Below are 17,835 nucleotides of genomic sequence, written 5' to 3' on the forward strand. Positions count from 1 at the left end.
GTTTCGTTAAAATGTCGAACATTTTCTGATTTCAGCTGCTTTTCTCTGTGTTCTATCATTTTAAATTGAACACAGTGGGTCTTGGGACATTTAATGGAAATTGTGAAAGGCATTTTTCACCATTTTCATGCACTATAGATGTTGAACAAATGCTCATTTAATGAAAAAAAAAAGAAAAGAAAGAAAGATTACAAAACTAATCAATAGTCAACTGCTTTAAAAACAAGCTTTCTGTGCAGTGTCCTATAACAGAGGATCTTTTGTGCCTGGTTCCAACATAATAGCTTGTTTCTGTCAACACTGAAGAGTAGCAGTCTTCTGTTAGCCTCTCATTAATGCAACAGTGAATTTCAGTGATTCCTCGTTTGGCTGGTGACTCCACGGACCCATCAGACCCTCCAGAGCCCACTTTCAGAACCACTGTCTCATTGCGCACTTTGAAGAATGATATGCATTGTTCCTCAGATCATATATCTTACAGCCCAGTGTTTCAGGTTGAGCCAACGCCCTCTGGCTGCGGAGAGAGGAGTTGCAGCCTCAAAGGGCTTCAGTCCACAGCTTTTCCTCCCTGAAGCTCGCCTTTCATGTCACTAGTGCTACTTGTATGAGCGGACGCAGCCAATCTCTTCCCTCATGACGCCACCGAGGCTGGGCTCAGAGGGCTTGGATCATAATATTTAACACACCCACCCTGGATGAACACTTGGAAGGAAGACAAGGCAGCGTTAAGGGGACAAATGACAACAGGATCCCTGCACCTGCCCGCCAGCCTCTGATTTGACTTCAGCGAGGGCTTGCAGCGGCGGAGGAGCGGGACCGCATCCAAGCATCTCAGCGGATCACCTGTTATTTAGCGGATTTTTCACTTTTTTTGGTTTTTGAAATTGCAATTCTCACTTCATCCTAAATACCAGGAAGGCTGTGTGCGTGGACTATATAAGTCTTTCCTGCTACTTTTTCTCCCCTCAGAAGACAGTTATGACTCATTTTGACATCTCACTCCGTGCTGGCAGCGACACAAGGAAGCAGGTTTGAGGAAGAACATCGGTGCTTTTTACAGGACACCCCCTGCCCTCCCCTCCCTCCTGTTACCTCTTCTTAACGATTTATTTAGTGGTCCGTCCTCCTGACACTGTATCCTGTTCAACCTGGCAATGAATGAAGAGCACTTCTTGAGCCGCTGCCAGTGAAGTATCTAGTGCTCACAATGAGTCGGTGCGTCCACCTGCCTGGGAAGGAAGAATTGGGACTATTGTTAAAAAACATAAAATAAAGGCTGAGTACAGTATGGAGTTGTTGACATAGGCTGACACGCATTATGTGTGCAGTGATCACAGTAAATCTTCAAACCAACATCGCTGCTTTGTCATCGCGTAACACTGTTGGACATCAATGTCGGTGCCGTGAGGTGCGCTGCGCTTGAAGCTTACCCTCTGTCAAGAAAAAAAAAAAAAAAGATGATCAAGATGATATTGTTTCGTAAATTCAGAGTGTTGATACTCATGGTGTTTTTGGTGGCGTGCACCATGCACATCATGATAGACTTGTTGCCGAAACTCGAGAAGCGAGCGGCGGGAACGGACAGCGGGGACGGCGGCTGTCAGTGCGCTCACCACCCGGGCGGGGAGTCGCAGGGCTGGGGGAAGCAGCGCGCCAGGTCGGCGGCTGAAGCGGGCTGGCCTAACAAGCACACGCTGAGAATCCTGCAGGATTTCAGCAACGAGCCGAGCTCCAACCTCACGTCGCACTCCCTGGAAAAAATCACAGCGGCCGCGGACAGAGCGGAGTCCTTCAGGCGGACGAAACCGTCGGCGGGGAAGGCGGAGGACCACAAGCCGCTCATCGGTGACGCGAGCGGGGGTCGGACCGTCCCAGCCCACGGTGTCTCGCGACTGTCCGCTCTGTTTGAGCATCCTTTATACAAGGTTGACCTTCCTCCCCTCACGGACGATGACACTTTGTTTAACGTCAACACTGACATCAGGTTTTATCCCAGAGCAACAGGGAACCAAGGATGGTAAGCTGGGGGGGAATTTATTCAACTTAAAGGGTTACAAGTGGGACAGTGAGGCAGCTTTAAACATCTGACTGTTGAAGGGATGCAAGCAAGGGACCAGTAATAAATAGAAAGAAATATAAGTAATTTGATATCTACAATGAAGCAAATGAATTCATTTAGCTCACATGCTTTCTGATGCTGTCCCAGTTTTCACCCAATTCATACTGATTAATGTCCCTGCAGACCTACAGCTCATAAGACATCCACCCCTCTGCGCATATCTATCTATCTATCTATCTATCTATCTATCTATCTATCTATCTATCTATCTATCTATCTATCTATCTATCTATCTATCTATCTATCAACCAGCAGATAAGTCCTTCCATCCATCCAGTTTTCTGCCTGCAGTATAGTGTCCATCTGCTGCATCCACCCGTCTCTCCTTTTGTCTTACCGTTTTAGGCATGCAAGTTATCAGTTATCGTCTTGTTTTAGTTTTTTTAAATGATCTTGAGTAATGCCAGTCAATAAATTAGCATTTTCACCTCATAACAGTAACAAATCCATCTGTTATAAGAATGAAGACGTCCGTGCCTGTTCCTGCAGCAACAATTTGTCTGATACAGCTCAATTAAAACACTGTAATCATCAATTGCATACACTCAAAATAATCTTAACAGGAATCTGCTTGCACCACAACTTCTTTTTAAGCCCCTTCTCCTTCCCCATTTTCCAGGCACAATGAAGAGGGGAACGAGGAGGAGGAGGAGTTCTCTCCAACGGGAGAGGTGACAGAAGAGTCTTACCCCAACTGGTTGCGTTTCCACATCGGCATCAACCGCTACGAGCTGTACTCCAGACACAGTCCTGTGCTGGACGCCCTGCTGAAGGACCTGGCCTCACAGAGGGTCACCAGCGTGGGTGAGTCCGTCAGGGACAGCTGCGTTACCATGTGTGAAGTGAAGGAGATGGCGTTCTGTGCTGTCAATGTGTAATTATTGGGCCAAGATTGATCATTTATCTTTGCCTCATGTTGCCCACCACCAACATGATGGAAACTTGAGAAGAAATTTTGTTTTTGTTTTGCTTTTATTCACAGAAGAGTTAATTGATGATCAAGCTAGCTTAAAGAGCCTGGGAAAGAGTAAAATTCATTAAAACGTAAAGAAGTATTGGGAGCAGTATCAGCCTTCAGAAACCCAAACTGGTTGAACCAAAGAGTGACTTATGTGCAGCTGACCTGTATGAGTATACAATGAATCATAATATGTGCGTTCCTGTTTATACAGTATGACTGTGTGTGCACGTGTGTGAGAAGGAGGCCAGAATCTCACACACACACACACACACACACACACACACACACACATACACACACACACACACACACACACACACACACACACACACACACACACACACACATCTGGCCCTCTATCTATATTTCTGCTTATGCGTGCGAGTTTAGAAATCTGTGCTCAGCTGCCTTTTCTCTTGAGAGCTTGATATAGATTCTAGCAATCTATCTTTATCAAATAATGTGGGTGTGTTGGTTTGAGAAAGTGCATGTGTTTGGGCCAGCGTGTTGGCTAGCATGTGTGTTTTGCAGCTGCTATGTGGCCTAATCATTAATAATCCAATGCAGGATATGCAGCACTTAATTTCACCTGACCAATCGCAGCCTTGATTGAGAGCCTGCACGGTGTTAGAAGACTGAAAGGAAGGAAGAATGGATGACAGCTGGGTAGTAAAGAGAAATTATGGCTAAAATATTTCACAGAGCTGCTAAACATCTTTAGGCAAACTTAATGGCGAGAAATGTTTAAAATTGCTTTCATTCAAAAACATCCATTACTGCCATTTGGAGACACTTTGCTTTTAAACTGGATGAAGTGCACATTCTGTGCAAAATAAAAGTGAACGACACAGGACGACACATCGCAGATGCTGTCGGGAGACTTTCTGTTCTGAAAAGTGAGAAAATTAAAAATATGTCAAAGTGCAAAAGTGCCATTTAAACCACCAAATTTCCGCAGGTTGCTTGAGTACTTGCTGCTCTTTGTCAAAGACGGGTCTGCTTCAATGTTTCACTGTAAATGATACACTATTAATGTGCTTTGTTGTAGTTTTTCCAACATCTCATTATACTGATGCCATCTTGGCCCAGTCTCCTTTGTGAAGGAGATGTTGTCTCCGTGTAAAAATACGTGAGACAAATAACTGTGAAAAATAATCATGACCACAATATGAAGCAAATCATTTGGATTGAATTCGAACTGGACAGTGAATACCAAAATATCCTCTGCTGCTGTTATTGCTGTGCCTTTGTGTGCTCAAAAAGAGTCATTGTACTTGTTATTGACGTTGTCTCCACTGTCTCATTGTTATTAGTCCCTCCATCTCTCACAGGCAGCTCACAATCATTCATGCTACACATCTCAGCCTACACTTTAGCAGTTGGTGTGTGTTTTTTGTCTCCTGTGTTTATAATATATAAACCATCAATCTGTGCCCAGACACACCTATAAAAACACTGTCTGCTGAATAGAAAACCCAGTGTGTGTGTGTGTGTGTGTGTGTGTGTGTGTGTGTGTGTGTGTGTGTGTGTGTGTGTGTGTGTGTGTGTGTGTGTCTGGAAGAATGCATTACAAGCTTTTGTGCCCCGTAATTGGTGCATACACTTACCACTTATCTGTCTCACTAAAATTGCAAAACAGAGACGGCATTAGAAAGTTTCCCTGTTCAGCGTTTTCTGCGCGATCGAGCTCCCCTCGCTTTCCCTCCTCTGTGTCTGTGTCTCTGTGGCCTTTTGTTCAGTCTTCAGCCGGACTCATAAATCATACGCACAGTAGCGTGCGGTGGCACAGGTGAGAGCAGGCTGGATTTATCATCACGGCACTGAGATGGGAAGGGGGATCAGGCGGCGGTGGTGGGTGAGGCCCGGAGCCTTCTGAGAGACCAGAGAACTGAAAGGTTTAGAGAGGACGACAGGGGCATTGATTCGTTTGTGGATGCTTGGAGAAATGAGAGCAGGAGATAGATGGTTAGATCCAACGAGACACATACATTCACACAGATAGTGAGGCAGATGGCCTTTAGGAGAATCAAAAGAATGTCTCGTTGAAGTTCAAGTAATGTCTGATTGCATGTCAGCGCAGACACAATCCAAAGAAACAATCAGCTGAGCTTTTGCCCGGGGGGTGGGTTCATAAGGGATTACCTTTTGTAGCTTTCAATTAGAAACAATTTTTTATACACGTCCAGCACCGGGCAGAGAATTGAGGTCAGTCCCTGAAGGATTGTGGCTTATGGGTTCAAGGTCACAGCAGTAAAACATAGTTCGGTCATTTGCAATCTCTCAAAGGTTTTAGGCTCGTTGTATAGCGGTACCAAGTTTAAAGATTACCCCGGGGGCACCGTCCACTTGACCTGGCTGCAGCAAATCTGGCACATGTTGAGGCCTAATGCCACGAAATCAGGGTATTCATTGGCTTCACTCAACATCCGTCCTCTGTCGTAAATGAGAAGACGCTGACCGGAGGTTATGTGGGTTGTGCTTTGTGCAACAGTGGATGTAAAATACAAAAGCTTTTGAAAATGAGTCACGGTAAATGGGGAGGCTTGCCAGCGGTGAGTAAGACAACAAGTGAGTGAGACAGACGGAGCATAACAGAGAGAGAATAAAAGGATGACTTGTACAAACAAGAGAGAGGAAGAAACTGAGAGACACAGCAAGAGAGTCAATAAACACAAAAGATAGTTCTGGGCAGGAGGTAGAGTGCAGCCGGCTACTCAGCCAGCAAGCCAGTCAGTAAGTGGGTCCACTACAGGGGGCTTAGGTTGATATTGGGGTTAGGCAGAAGCGCTGTGTTGTGTAATATGCTCAAGTTAATGCGCTGTAATAAATGTGCAAATCCCCCGAAAGCCTGTCCATTATGACAGAAACACAAGGCATTTAGACAGGCCTGGCGGTCCCTTTGTTTGAGTCGGAGGCGGGCAGGAAGCTCACAGCGAGTCTCCATCAGCCTGTGGGAGACACCATGGACATGACTGATAGTCAGAGACATGTGCCCTGGCTCCCCTCCCAGGGTGCAGGAGGTCAGCTTGGAGGGAGTGAGAGGAGACATGGCTGTGGAGAGTCTATCGTGCACGAGCTGTGACTGACGATGTTTGTGATCCGTGGGGGCTTACAGAGAAACATCTGGTCAGAATCAGGTCTGTTGTGCAGCGTGTGCACATATATGCACATGGATGGAAACACACAGGGTTAGTTTATCCATTCATCAACAGAGTAATTGCACTATAATAATACGCTGCTGTATTTATGTTAAGAAGTGCATTTTTTGTGTGTCTCTCGAAAGACACAAGCAGCTGCAAGAACACATAGTCACTCTGACAAATTGTCCATTTCCCTGTTCAGCCCTCCATCAAACCCACAACTACAGTAGCAGATGCTTTTCATGCCACTTCTTGCTCTCAGTCACATCCTGCTCCTAACTGCCACAATTGCACTTTGATTGTATGGTGTCTGGCAAATTGGTCAGCAGATGTGATGGCTCTGTAATGCATTCATGCAAAATTGCCTTCTCCAAATTGGCAAATAAAACAGCTGTGCATGTGTGCGAGTTTATTTTGGTGTGTTTATGTTTATCTGTGTGTGTATGCTTCGGATCTAACATCTTGATTGTTTTCCTCCTAGCCATGAAATCAGGAGGCACCCAGCTGAAGTTGATCATGACTTTCCAGAACTATGGACAAGCGCTGTTCAAGCCCATGAAGTAAGTAGCACCACAACTGACGTACATGACAGCACAGATAGAAGCCTACGCCGCACCGTGTGCAGATACTGCCACTATTACTGCAACCCTTGTTAAACTTCTAATAGCAGTTTCTCTGCTTTAACCCATTTCTCAGATTTCAGCAAATCTGCATGTTCCCCCTAAAATAGCGAACATCAAAAATGTGTTTGATACACTCGGTTTGATATGCCCACTTGTAATGCATATGTTTTAAGAGGACTACAGGAAATCTCATCTGAATAAGTGCCAGGCACTGTCGCTGCATCTTTCGGTGCATTCAGATACACAGCGCTCCCCTCTGTGTGATCTTTTCCTGTCCGCTTTTTAATTAACATCAACAGGCTTATGTGTTAATTAAAATGAGCATTGAGCCATCGTGAAGACGTCTTCGGGGAGGCATATATGCTGGCAGTGGCGCATTGCACATGAAAAAGAAATGCCCTCCCTCTCAGCTGTCTGAGTTTTGCCCGATGAATTCCCATGCCAACACGGATAAACAGAGTCCAGGCCAACTGGTCTGCGATCAGAAGTAATTGCTCAGGAGCCTGGTTTGATTGCTATGAAATGCAGAATGGTTTTCTACATGAGAGCCCCAGCGGAGAGTATTAGATTCTGGGAGAGCAAGCGTGAGACAGAGGGAAAGAGGTAGAGACAGACAGAGAGAGTGTTTGTGTGTTTGCTTACAGATCTGGTGAGTGATGCTCATGAAAGCTCAAAGCGCCGTATCTTTGACAACCTGCGCGGATATAGTTTGTGATGATTCTGCAGCCAAAGTCACATTAGTGGGAGGATAAGGAGTTCAGGCCCGCAAAGTCAACATCAGCTTGAATATGAATGATGAAATGTTGCTTCTGAATATCTTTTCACTGTCAGGGCTTGATTTATGGAGAGGCTGCAAAGTTTATACAAAGTTTATTCACCTCGTGCTCAGTGTTCATATACCTTAGTCAGCTCCTCTTTACCTGCCTGCAGTGCAACTCCATCCCTAAATATAAACAGCAGCAGCGTTTCTGAGTTGCACGTGTTTGACTGAGTCTTTTTCTGCATCCTAACTTGGCTTTTCATTTTCAAGGTCAATCAGTGGTTAAATTCTAGAGGCATTGTTTACAACATTCGCCTCAGAGGATAGGGTCTGAACAAAGGCAATCTGAGCCTCTATTGTCGCTTTCATACACGCAAACCTTTCAAGTCAACAACAGCACCCAGCAGGCATCAGTGGCATGGTCATATTTGACAAGAACTGAGATTACCCCGTGTTTGTTGTGGGTATTTTTGAGTAGCTATTAGACTGGACTGGGCATTCAGGGGCTGCTCCTGGGCAGCACGGACAATCGGACAATATGAGGGCACGTGTGATTGGTGTGTCTTTGTGCGAATGCGATGGCAGGATGTGGCAACAAAAAGAACGAGAGCATTGTGAGGCGTGGCCTGGCCGTGGGCCGCTGCCCTGAGCATCATGTGGCATTAACAGTGTCAGGAAAAAGTCTGCAAATGTCTTGTTATACGTGCATATGTAGCTTTCATTCAGCTTTGTGAAGCACAGAAAATGAGTTCCATTTGAAACATCTGCAAGACAAAATATATCATCATATCACAGCTTATTAGAAATACTGAATGTAAAGAATATGCTTATCAAAACTGTCTTTGGACTAAAATTGTCACTTTTATATCTAAGTAATAGGATAGTACATCTGCGGCCACATTTTTCTATAAACCGTCAGCTGATTGAAAGCTCGAGTCTCAGGTTCAGACTTATTACAATCTGGAAGGCAAATGATTAAATTATACTTGCCATGAGTTTCAATTTAAAACTTAAATCATGTTGGAAACTTTGCAGCGATTGGATATGCAACACTTTGTCCAATAAACTTGTTGTGTGTGACAAGAAAAGCTCTGATTCTTTACGGTAGATATGAGTAAAGCAGTCTTTCCCAGTGGCTGTCAGAAACTGTTTTGGTAGTAATTGCATGTCAATTTTAGAATTATATGCTACAGATTCCTGCAGCTCTTTATTTAGCCTGTCATATTATATTCAAAGTCCTTGCTTTGACTGTCATAGTCACCTGTCTCCAGTGTTTACAGATATTATACAAAAGTCCTCCGAGCGGAAATACAAAAATATCAGAGTTTTCTGAGAGAAACGGCGTAAAAAAGTAACCTTTGTTCTACTTTTGTTAAAGCACATCATCAGGGTTTGTTGTTTCTACAATGGCATTGATGTGTCCCACTTTTATTTTCGGAACTGTGGTGCATTCTGGGTACAGTAGTTCAGAGCAATGCTGTGTTGCATTGTTTTACTTCACCTGTCCCATTGTGCAGCATCAAGTGGTGCTTCAAAGAGGCTTTGATGTTTCAGGCCTCCTTTGAGCCGAATGCAAATCTGCACACCGGCATGGGCCAGGAGACTGCACAAGCTGACAGCTTGCCAGACACCTCCAAACGATGTTTCCTCTGTGCAGCTCCGGGAAAAAAGTTTGGAGCTTCGTTTTATCTGTCAGATGAACTCTGTGATTGTGCTTGGTGATTTAAAGTCGGTGCCCACAACCGGGTAGAAGATGCTCGTTTAGTTTCCAAACTACAATTTGGTTAAGTGTTTTAGGTCACAACAGCTTGTTTTCTCCCCACAAAAAATGATCTCCTGATGTTTGCGCTAGCCAAACGTTTATGATGCCTTCCCTCTGAAGAATTGTAATCTAACAATCAAACGTGTTTAAATATAGCTCTTCAATTGTGGATGTGGTAAATTATGTTCAAGAGGTCAGTTCATGCAAACTGAGGGTATCTACACTAGTCATAATGCCTTGATTATGAGAGTAAAAAGTGGATCAATTTCACAGTGCCACCATGAGAAAATCTGTCATTTAGCCAACAAAAATTAACACAAAATAGATTCAATTTGAGCTGAAGGTGGCAATATCAGATGGCTGCGAGTGAAAGGGTCAAAGCCTGTAGAGGAAGGAAGGAAAATGAAGTGGCATGTGAAAAGAGAGGGCTGGTACTGGAAGACAGATGAGAAGCAGAGACAGACCAGAGGGTAGGGGAGCGGTTATCACTGCCAACCTGTCAAGGAACTGGGTCTTCCAGCTGGAGCTAGGTTACAGGCCGAGTGGAGACCCTCCATGCCAGGCCTCCATGTCTGTCTGGCCCAATTCCCTGGTGCCCGTCCTAGCCATCCCCTGCCAAGATCCTGGATGTGGTGTGTATACAGAATGCTCATGTCATGCTAATTGGATTTGTCAGATGGAGGGTTGAAGGATTGATGAAGGAGGTGTAAGGCTCAGATGTGCAAAGAAAGAATTAATTTCTCCATCAAGCGCTGCTTGACAAGCCTGTTTCCACCCCCCCCCTCGCTTTGATTTTGTTGATAGTCTCAGAGTTCAAAATGGTTTATGCATTGCAAGAATAGCAGAAATGACTTTCATCGTTCCTGTTTGCTGCATACATGCCCCAGTTGTGCCGGGAGCTGTTATATCAACACGCTGTGTTCATTACATGTAAAGACGTGTGCTAGAACATATATATAGGCCACACATGCCCATCCTTAAGCACCGTGGGGAATCAGGATACATCCTCATCTGCATGAATCGGATCAGTTCTGACATGCTTGGGCTCCTAACGTTAGTAAAGCCCATGGAGTTTGGCCGCAGAGCCTCTTAGTTGCAACACCCAAGAGGCTGTTTTATCATCTACAGGCTGTTTCATAACCACAAGTCCATCAGAGGGCCTTATCATGTCTGCTTTGCTCGAGTTGGGTTATGACTGACATGTCTCCAAGGATCCTCTCTGCAGATGGGGAATCTTATTTGGACTGAAGCATCTAATGTCCTCGGGAGATGGCCTCTCCCTGCTCTGGTTATTGATCTGATCATGAAAGATTGATGATTTTATCATGGATTTTCATGCATTCATGTAAAGTGCAGCCGGAGCAGCTGCTCATAAATTGTCTTTGATGGCTTGTGGTAAGTTTCTGGAGAGTTCACCTGCTGACTACAAATATTTCCTCTCTGCAAGAGCTGCCATTTAATCTTCTTCAGCCATAGAGATTTTAGATCACAGACGTCACAATCCTTGAAACTCGTGACTAGATAACAAGCATCTGTGGACCAAATGACAATAACAACTGCTTCACAGATTGAGTTATCCCTGTCGTTCAGCTGCAATCATGAACAGAAACCCAACAAAAGGATAATGGTCTCACATTATGGAAGAAAGCCAAATCACACTGGAGCTTCAGAAGATCCATCCGATCCAAACAAGCCCCTTTGTTAAGAACCTGAACATCTCATTTCATGGATAAATACGGCATGATTACATACACATGCATGCATATAAAAGCATATGCCTGAAAATGTAGGCATACACTGCACAAACACACACAAAATCCCCTCCTGGCTGAACTGACATCTTTTTCATTATCTTAAAATACTGTTGACACCATATTCGTTTTTGTTTTTTTCTTCTTCTTTTGTAAATTGACAGCATTTCACTAAAAAGCTACCACAAGGGCCATAAGTTGGACGCACTTTTCAGAGGTGCCGTCTGAGCTCATCTTTCAGCGTGCGCACAGATGAAACATGTTACTGTAGACAGCTGTTCGCACAGCTGCTGCTCATACACACACATGCTCATATGTACACACACAAGCTGCAAAGAGAAGGACGCTGTGGGGGTTACGGAGTTCGTGCACCCTCCATCACCCAGGGCTGGTACTGGAAAATCTGCGAGCAGCGAGCCAAGCCGCAGCTGTAGCCGCTCAGTCAGAGCTGTGGGTATATTACACAGGAGGCGGTGACTGCAAGCCCACTCTCTGCCTGCACACACAAAAGAAAACTAGCTCATTCACTCCAGACCACTCACTGTTTAACACCCCCCTAATGATTTTCGCTGTGACAAGTCAAACAGCCTCGAAGCACATAAAGAGACTTTAAATGTGATGAAACGTCAAATCTTTTCCCATTCACGTAAACTTCCTCGTCCACTATGAAGTTTTCTGACCTCAATCTCACATATTCTAAAAAGCTTCAGCTGAGTTGTCACATCTATTTTTTCACATGCTGATAGGTTATGTAAACTTTGGCTGCACGACTTCGTGGCTTCATCGGGCTTTCTAGTTGAGCGGCGTTTGGCAGTCACAGACTCCTCAGGTTTTCAGCAGCCCCTACTGTGCGGTCCTGGCATCAGAGCGACCTCACAGTCATCCCATTCAGTCCACTCATATCACACAAGCACACTAGACCAATCAGCTGGCAGGGGACAGAGCAGCTCGGGATGCCAGGCAATTTGTCTGACCTGGCTGTTGAAATCAATGACAATCTGTAGAGAGCAGGTGTGGTTTGTTCACAAGTGGGCAGAGATCGAGGAGGCTATAAATTTGTTTCAAATGTCAAATGTTTCAAATCCATCCAGCGCATTTTGATTCTCCTTCTGCTCCTCACTTCAGAGTTCATATCATACATTTGTGTGCATTTATATTTGCAGAGAGAAGGAGGCCAAAGAAGTAAAAAAAAGAATAGAAAAAACGAGGTAATGTTAGCAGTATGAGGAAGTTAGAAAGAAAATCTGTCTGCCCTGTGTTTGATAGACAGAGGAACAGTTAAACGTTGCCTAACTGTGTTGTTTCCCAATGAAACCACCAGAGTGTGTTAACATCCGTGTTGGGATTAGTCATTACTTTTTCTTGGTAATAAACTAGCTATTTATTTCAGAAGGCTGCATTTTCAATGAAATGAATGCCTATTCCGTGCAACTTAAAAAGGGACTAAAATAAAAGTATTGAACCTCATTATTGTGGTTTACAGTGTAGGCTTTGGGGTAAGATGAGCTTTTGAATTTGATTAAAAAAAAACGCTTAATAGCTTCAGTGCTTAATGAAGAAAAGGATGAGAAGTTCTGCATCTGGGAATCTAAATCAGTTCCCAAGCTGCTGTTTATTTTATATCAGACATGACTTAATTAAGGCTAAATCATTAGTCTTTTTAGTTTATGGTATAGCCGGCAAGGCGTCTGCTAAGGAGGGCCTGGAGTCACACGCTCTCAACACGAAGTCGACTGTGGAGGATGAAAAGCTTGCAGGCAAGATCAGTGATGATGACAAGCAGAAGATTTTGGAGTTACTGTGTCTATACCGGAAAATTTCTCACCTTATGTCCAATGCAGGAAGTATTGCAATCTTTATGTGGTGGGGCAGAGAGTGCGTGGGTGGGTCAGTGGGTTGCAATTACAGTATTGCAATATTTGTACTGTTGTTCAGTATTAATGTTGTTTTTCAGTTACAAATTACATCTGTTACTGCATGAACATGAATGAAATTTGCATCCATCACAGACCTGCAAATTAAGATTTGCTTCTTTATTAACCATATCCAAATGTTTTGCCTAACCCTAACCATCCTTTAATTGTATATTATTGGCCACAGCCACAATCAGTCCCTGAATCAGCGAAATCAGACACAGACAATCATCTGAGGCAGAGATGATGTCTGCTGTCAAACATTATCTGCTGCATTTTCCTCCATCTTTCTCTTCTAGGTTTTCTTATCTCTAACTCTCTCTCTCTCTCTGACACACACACACACACACACACACACACACACACACACACACACACACACAGTGAAAGCGTTGCAGTGTCAGGCGTTCACAACATCTGTTTCTCATGCAGCTTTGTACTTGCAGCCAGGAGAGGGCCGGGCCCAGCGGCTCTTCTTCAGGCTCTGGGCACTACTGCCTCCCTCTGCAGGTCTTTAAGATTAATTTGGTTTTCAAGCTGCTCTAATGTGGCTGAGGATTGCTCATCTTACACAGCCCCCCCCCCCCCCCCCCCCCTTCCATGCTCCTCTTTCATCCTCTCCTGACCTCTCTCCTCCTTCTCCTTTATTCAGTCTATCAAAGAGCTTTGTGTCCCCCAGCCTCAGGCTGATACTGTTGTAAAGTCAATAGTCTCAGCATGTACGCTTACATATCTGCCACGTATACAAGTTCTCCTTTTTTTTGTTTTGCCCTCATTTACGTTCTTCTTTATATTTTCCTATTTCAGGCATCCGTGTTAACAAACCCACTAAATGAAATTCTCCATCTCGCTGCTTCACACCGTTGCTTACCAAATAATGTGCGTTGTTTGCATTGTTGAGCTCAAAGTGTTTATAGCTGGGTTACCATGCATGTGCGTATATTCTGTGCGTGTGTGTGTGTGTGTGTGTGGGCGCTGTGATGTGTTGACCTCTTGTAGGCTGTGAGATGAGCCAGTTAATTAGTGTAATGCTTTAACCATCGCATAACCAGCTGGAGTCAGAGGTTCGTCACGTCTGCCGAGTCATCAGCATACACACACGCACACACACTTTGAGTTAGCACAGCAATGTCTTAATAAAGGCAGAATTTCAGTTTGTGATGGTATAATTGAAGTGTCACTCATCTATATGCGTTCAGCTTGTTATCTGCTTATGTCTCGCCATTAAAGTGTGTTTGGGTGCTGCCACACTTCTAGGTCCTCTGAAATCACTCATCTTCTATCATTCACTGCTGTTATAATTACCAGTGAGTCATTTCTACTCCATTTGCTGGATGTTTTCAAGAGACGTTACATCTTTTCATCCTCTTCCTGTTTGTGTTTCACTCCTGTGGTTTGTCGGTGTCTCAGTTCAGTGTCTATTCTTGATTTGAGAGGTTGGTCGTGTAGCATCTGGCACGAAACGTGCTTGTGTATCATCTCAAATTTCAAATAACTTTTTTTTTTTTTTTTTGACACACACACACACTCCAAACACAGACATTGAAACACAGAGGGACTGTCTTTTTTTAGACTCCCAAGCCTTTAACTCCCCTCACACCCTCCCCACCCTCACACACTTCACATAAAGACATCTCTCATGAATGTTTTACTAGGTCAGCTCCTGAGGAAGTGGCATTTTTCATCACCATCCCTCCCTTCCTCCTGCTCTCTGCCCATCCCTCTCTCTGTCTCCACCTCCCGTTCAAGCTCCTCTTTGGACTTGTTTGTTTGATTCGCTGAGGCGGTACTAATCCTCGGCTTGTCCCTCTCCTCCGTTCAGAGTCTCTCGGCTCTGTATTTTTAGATTCTCTCTGTTTTCTCTCTGTCTAACAAGTGTTTATGCACTCACTGTAATGTGGCGGTGCCATGAGTACCCTAATCGTAATGTGATTACAGGCCAGCAGTTGCTGGGGATGATACTATGAGTGGTGTGTGTGTGTGTGTGTGTGTGTGTGTGTGTGTGTGTGTGTGTGTGTGTGTGTGTGTGTGTGTGTGTGTGTGTGTGTGTGTGTGTGTGTGTGTGTGTGTGTGCACGTGTAGTTACTTTGTTATGGGTAATGACCCAAATCACGGCACCCCAACCAGACCATCTTCTTACAGAATAATGAGATCACATCAGTGTTGAATCATAAAAAAACACCTAATAATGACAAACATGCATACATCTTTAGTCAGCAATAGTGTAGTTCCTTCCTGGCGTCACGATTACCAGGCAACATCCTGAGACACCAGGAAGTCTATTTAATGTCCATGTTATGACCATGAGAACCAGATTGTTAAAAAAAAAAAATTGATTTAATGTCCATTTTATGGTTTTTGTGCATTTATGTCAGTGTGGCTGTGGATCAGAGCATGTGTTGCTCCTCTGTGTCACACCACATCCAAGTGAATTCTGTTTATGCTATTGTGCATGCATGTTGTGGTTCCTGACCCTGTTTTTGTCACTGCTGTGCATGGTTATGTTGCTCAGCCATCCTAACATATCATTATAGTCTGAAATACCATATGGGGAGATTCCTAAGCTCCTCAGTAGGAATGTCACTGCTGCATTTGTCTGGAATGCTGAAAATTCATTTCCCTCCAGGAGGTGAATTTCGACAATTGAGCATTTCTTTTTATGAGGTGAGGAAAGGAGGCGAGACCTTGACTCATGATGGGGATATTCACTGTACCTTCAGCAGAATTATCTGCTGCAATTACACAAAATGACCCAGGAGTACTCAGGAATGCTTCATTTAATTGAGGGGAATTCTGAAAGGCTAATTGTCATCTAATTGCTTTGGTGAATACACTATCTGTGATTAAGATCTTGCATTTTTGCAGTTTATCCTGACAAGTCAGACAACAGCTTGTTGTGCAACATACTATCTTGCTAATGGCCCTAATCTTTTTAATTTCTAGGCTTTCTCAGAAGCTATAATGAGGATAATTGCTTGGGCTTAGACTTAGGCTTCAAAAAAAAAAGTTCCTCTTTTTTTATTAGGGCAGTCTGAAAATGACAGAGCACACATGGCTCATTGTTTCTTTGTCACTCAGTCAACTGTTGCCCCTTAACAATGGGACCACACGCATTGCACCACCCCTTACAACTGAGCTCAGTCATTAGATAACGACCTTTCCCAGGTAGATCTATCACAGTCCACCTGAATGTCTCTCCAAGCTGAATGAATGAAACAACAGTTCCTCGACAGAGAGAAAGAGAGAGAACATTGTGGCTCTGTAACTTGGGCCTTTGTGATAGCATGCACAGAGGTTAATACATCCATTGTGGGCCAGGCCCGTGCTTAAGCCTGTCCCATGCAAGGTGGCAATTAGGCCGTGTGTGACTCCCCTATCCCTCTGATGGAGCCAGTGGAGGGGGAGGAGAATGCAATCATTGTCTACCAATTAAACCAGAAGAGGTTTCTCGTTGGCTTTGGCCATTGTCAGGGCAGGGTGTGGGAGGGGCTGCGGTGGCCAGGTCTAGTATCACCGGGCCAGGGAGGTAGGAACCTGATCCGGGGGCTTCCCTGGGTCACCCCTCCCACCCTCCCTTTTGCAGCTCTGTGTAGCAGTGATGCAGACAGAAGAGCCTCTGTGCTGGCAGTGCAGGGAGACTCTCAGTCAGTGTTGCTGCTGCCGGGAGGATTGTTCACTAAAGGAGTGCAAATGGAGTCTGTACGATATGAAAAAGCTCATAATAATGTGTGCTGTCTGCATGTGTTACTTCCTCTTGGCCCTATTTTGATTATGTTAAATGTAACAACAGTTTAGTAGAGTAGACATTCTCCATCCCATGAGGGTCATGACATGGCAGCATCAGTAGATATGGACTATATGAATCCACAGACAGACCATTTCACATAACAGCTGTCTTCCCCATGAGCCAGTCAGTGTGTGGGCAGGCGGTGAGTCTTGGGAAAAAATGCTCAATTCTCATGGATTCTGCATTGCGGACAGCCAATTTCAGGAGGAAATATCTTCCTCCCAAAGCCAAATTTACTTTGGCATTTTCTGCTTTACATTCAGTGAATTTATTCATCAGTCAACCTAACGAATGTACAAAAATACAGCCATGCTAGCAGCTCTGCAAGGCTCAGGCACTGTGACTTTGGCACAGTGGTGCTTTGAGCTAAATGCTAATGTACACATGCTACCATGCTGATGTTTGGTAGGCTTACCGTGCTCATCATCTGAGTTTATGGTGGCACTAAGAGATCACCAGATGTATGAGAATTCATCCTTAGGGGGACATCAATGTCCAATTCTTTATGGCAGTGCATCCAAAACACATCCATGTAAAACCACAGCCTGGTGCTTGAAGAAAAATCACAGGATCATCAAAGTCATTAGGATTTATCCTTTGGGCAAATTCCTGTGGATATCTGCACCAAATTTCAAGGTGTATCCAGTGGTTCTCAAGACATGAAGAAGGCTGACTGAAGACTGAAAAAAAAAAAAATATGTAAACCTGCTGGTGGCGCTAGAGGAAAAATCAGGGGATAGCCAAAGTCAGTGGGTTTTATGCTTTGGGACACATGAATGTCTGTTTCAAAGCAAACCATTGAATAGTTGTTGAGACATTTCTGTCTGAACAAAAGTAGTCAACAGAGCAACCCGCAGCCTGACATCGCCATCCCTGGAGCCATGCAGCTGGTATGGCTAAAAAAAAAAAAAAAGCCATCTGAATGCTATCTAGTGCAAGGGCCACACAAAAAATGTTTCTCAAGCTTAGGAGCGTCACACAGAGGTCTTGATTCAACTGTATGGTTATTTCTTAGCATG

The 17,835-nt window shown here is 44.3% G+C and overlaps 1 protein-coding gene across 1 annotated transcript in view; it reads left to right on the forward strand.

Annotated features, from left to right (window-relative positions):
* The first annotated feature begins 705 nt into the window (after positions 1–705).
* fam20ca (FAM20C golgi associated secretory pathway kinase a) overlaps positions 706–17,835 on the forward strand; it is a 36,556-nt gene continuing 19,426 nt past the window's right edge. The window contains exons 1-3 of the mRNA XM_070981383.1: positions 706–2,017; positions 2,739–2,923; positions 6,702–6,780. Of these exons, the coding sequence (XP_070837484.1) occupies positions 1,458–2,017; positions 2,739–2,923; positions 6,702–6,780 (824 nt within the window). The 5' untranslated portion in view covers positions 706–1,457. The remainder of the gene's footprint in view (positions 2,018–2,738; positions 2,924–6,701; positions 6,781–17,835) is intronic.

This window comes from Chaetodon trifascialis, chromosome 15 (assembly GCF_039877785.1).
Source record: "Chaetodon trifascialis isolate fChaTrf1 chromosome 15, fChaTrf1.hap1, whole genome shotgun sequence".
Classification (NCBI taxonomy): domain Eukaryota; kingdom Metazoa; phylum Chordata; class Actinopteri; order Chaetodontiformes; family Chaetodontidae; genus Chaetodon; species Chaetodon trifascialis.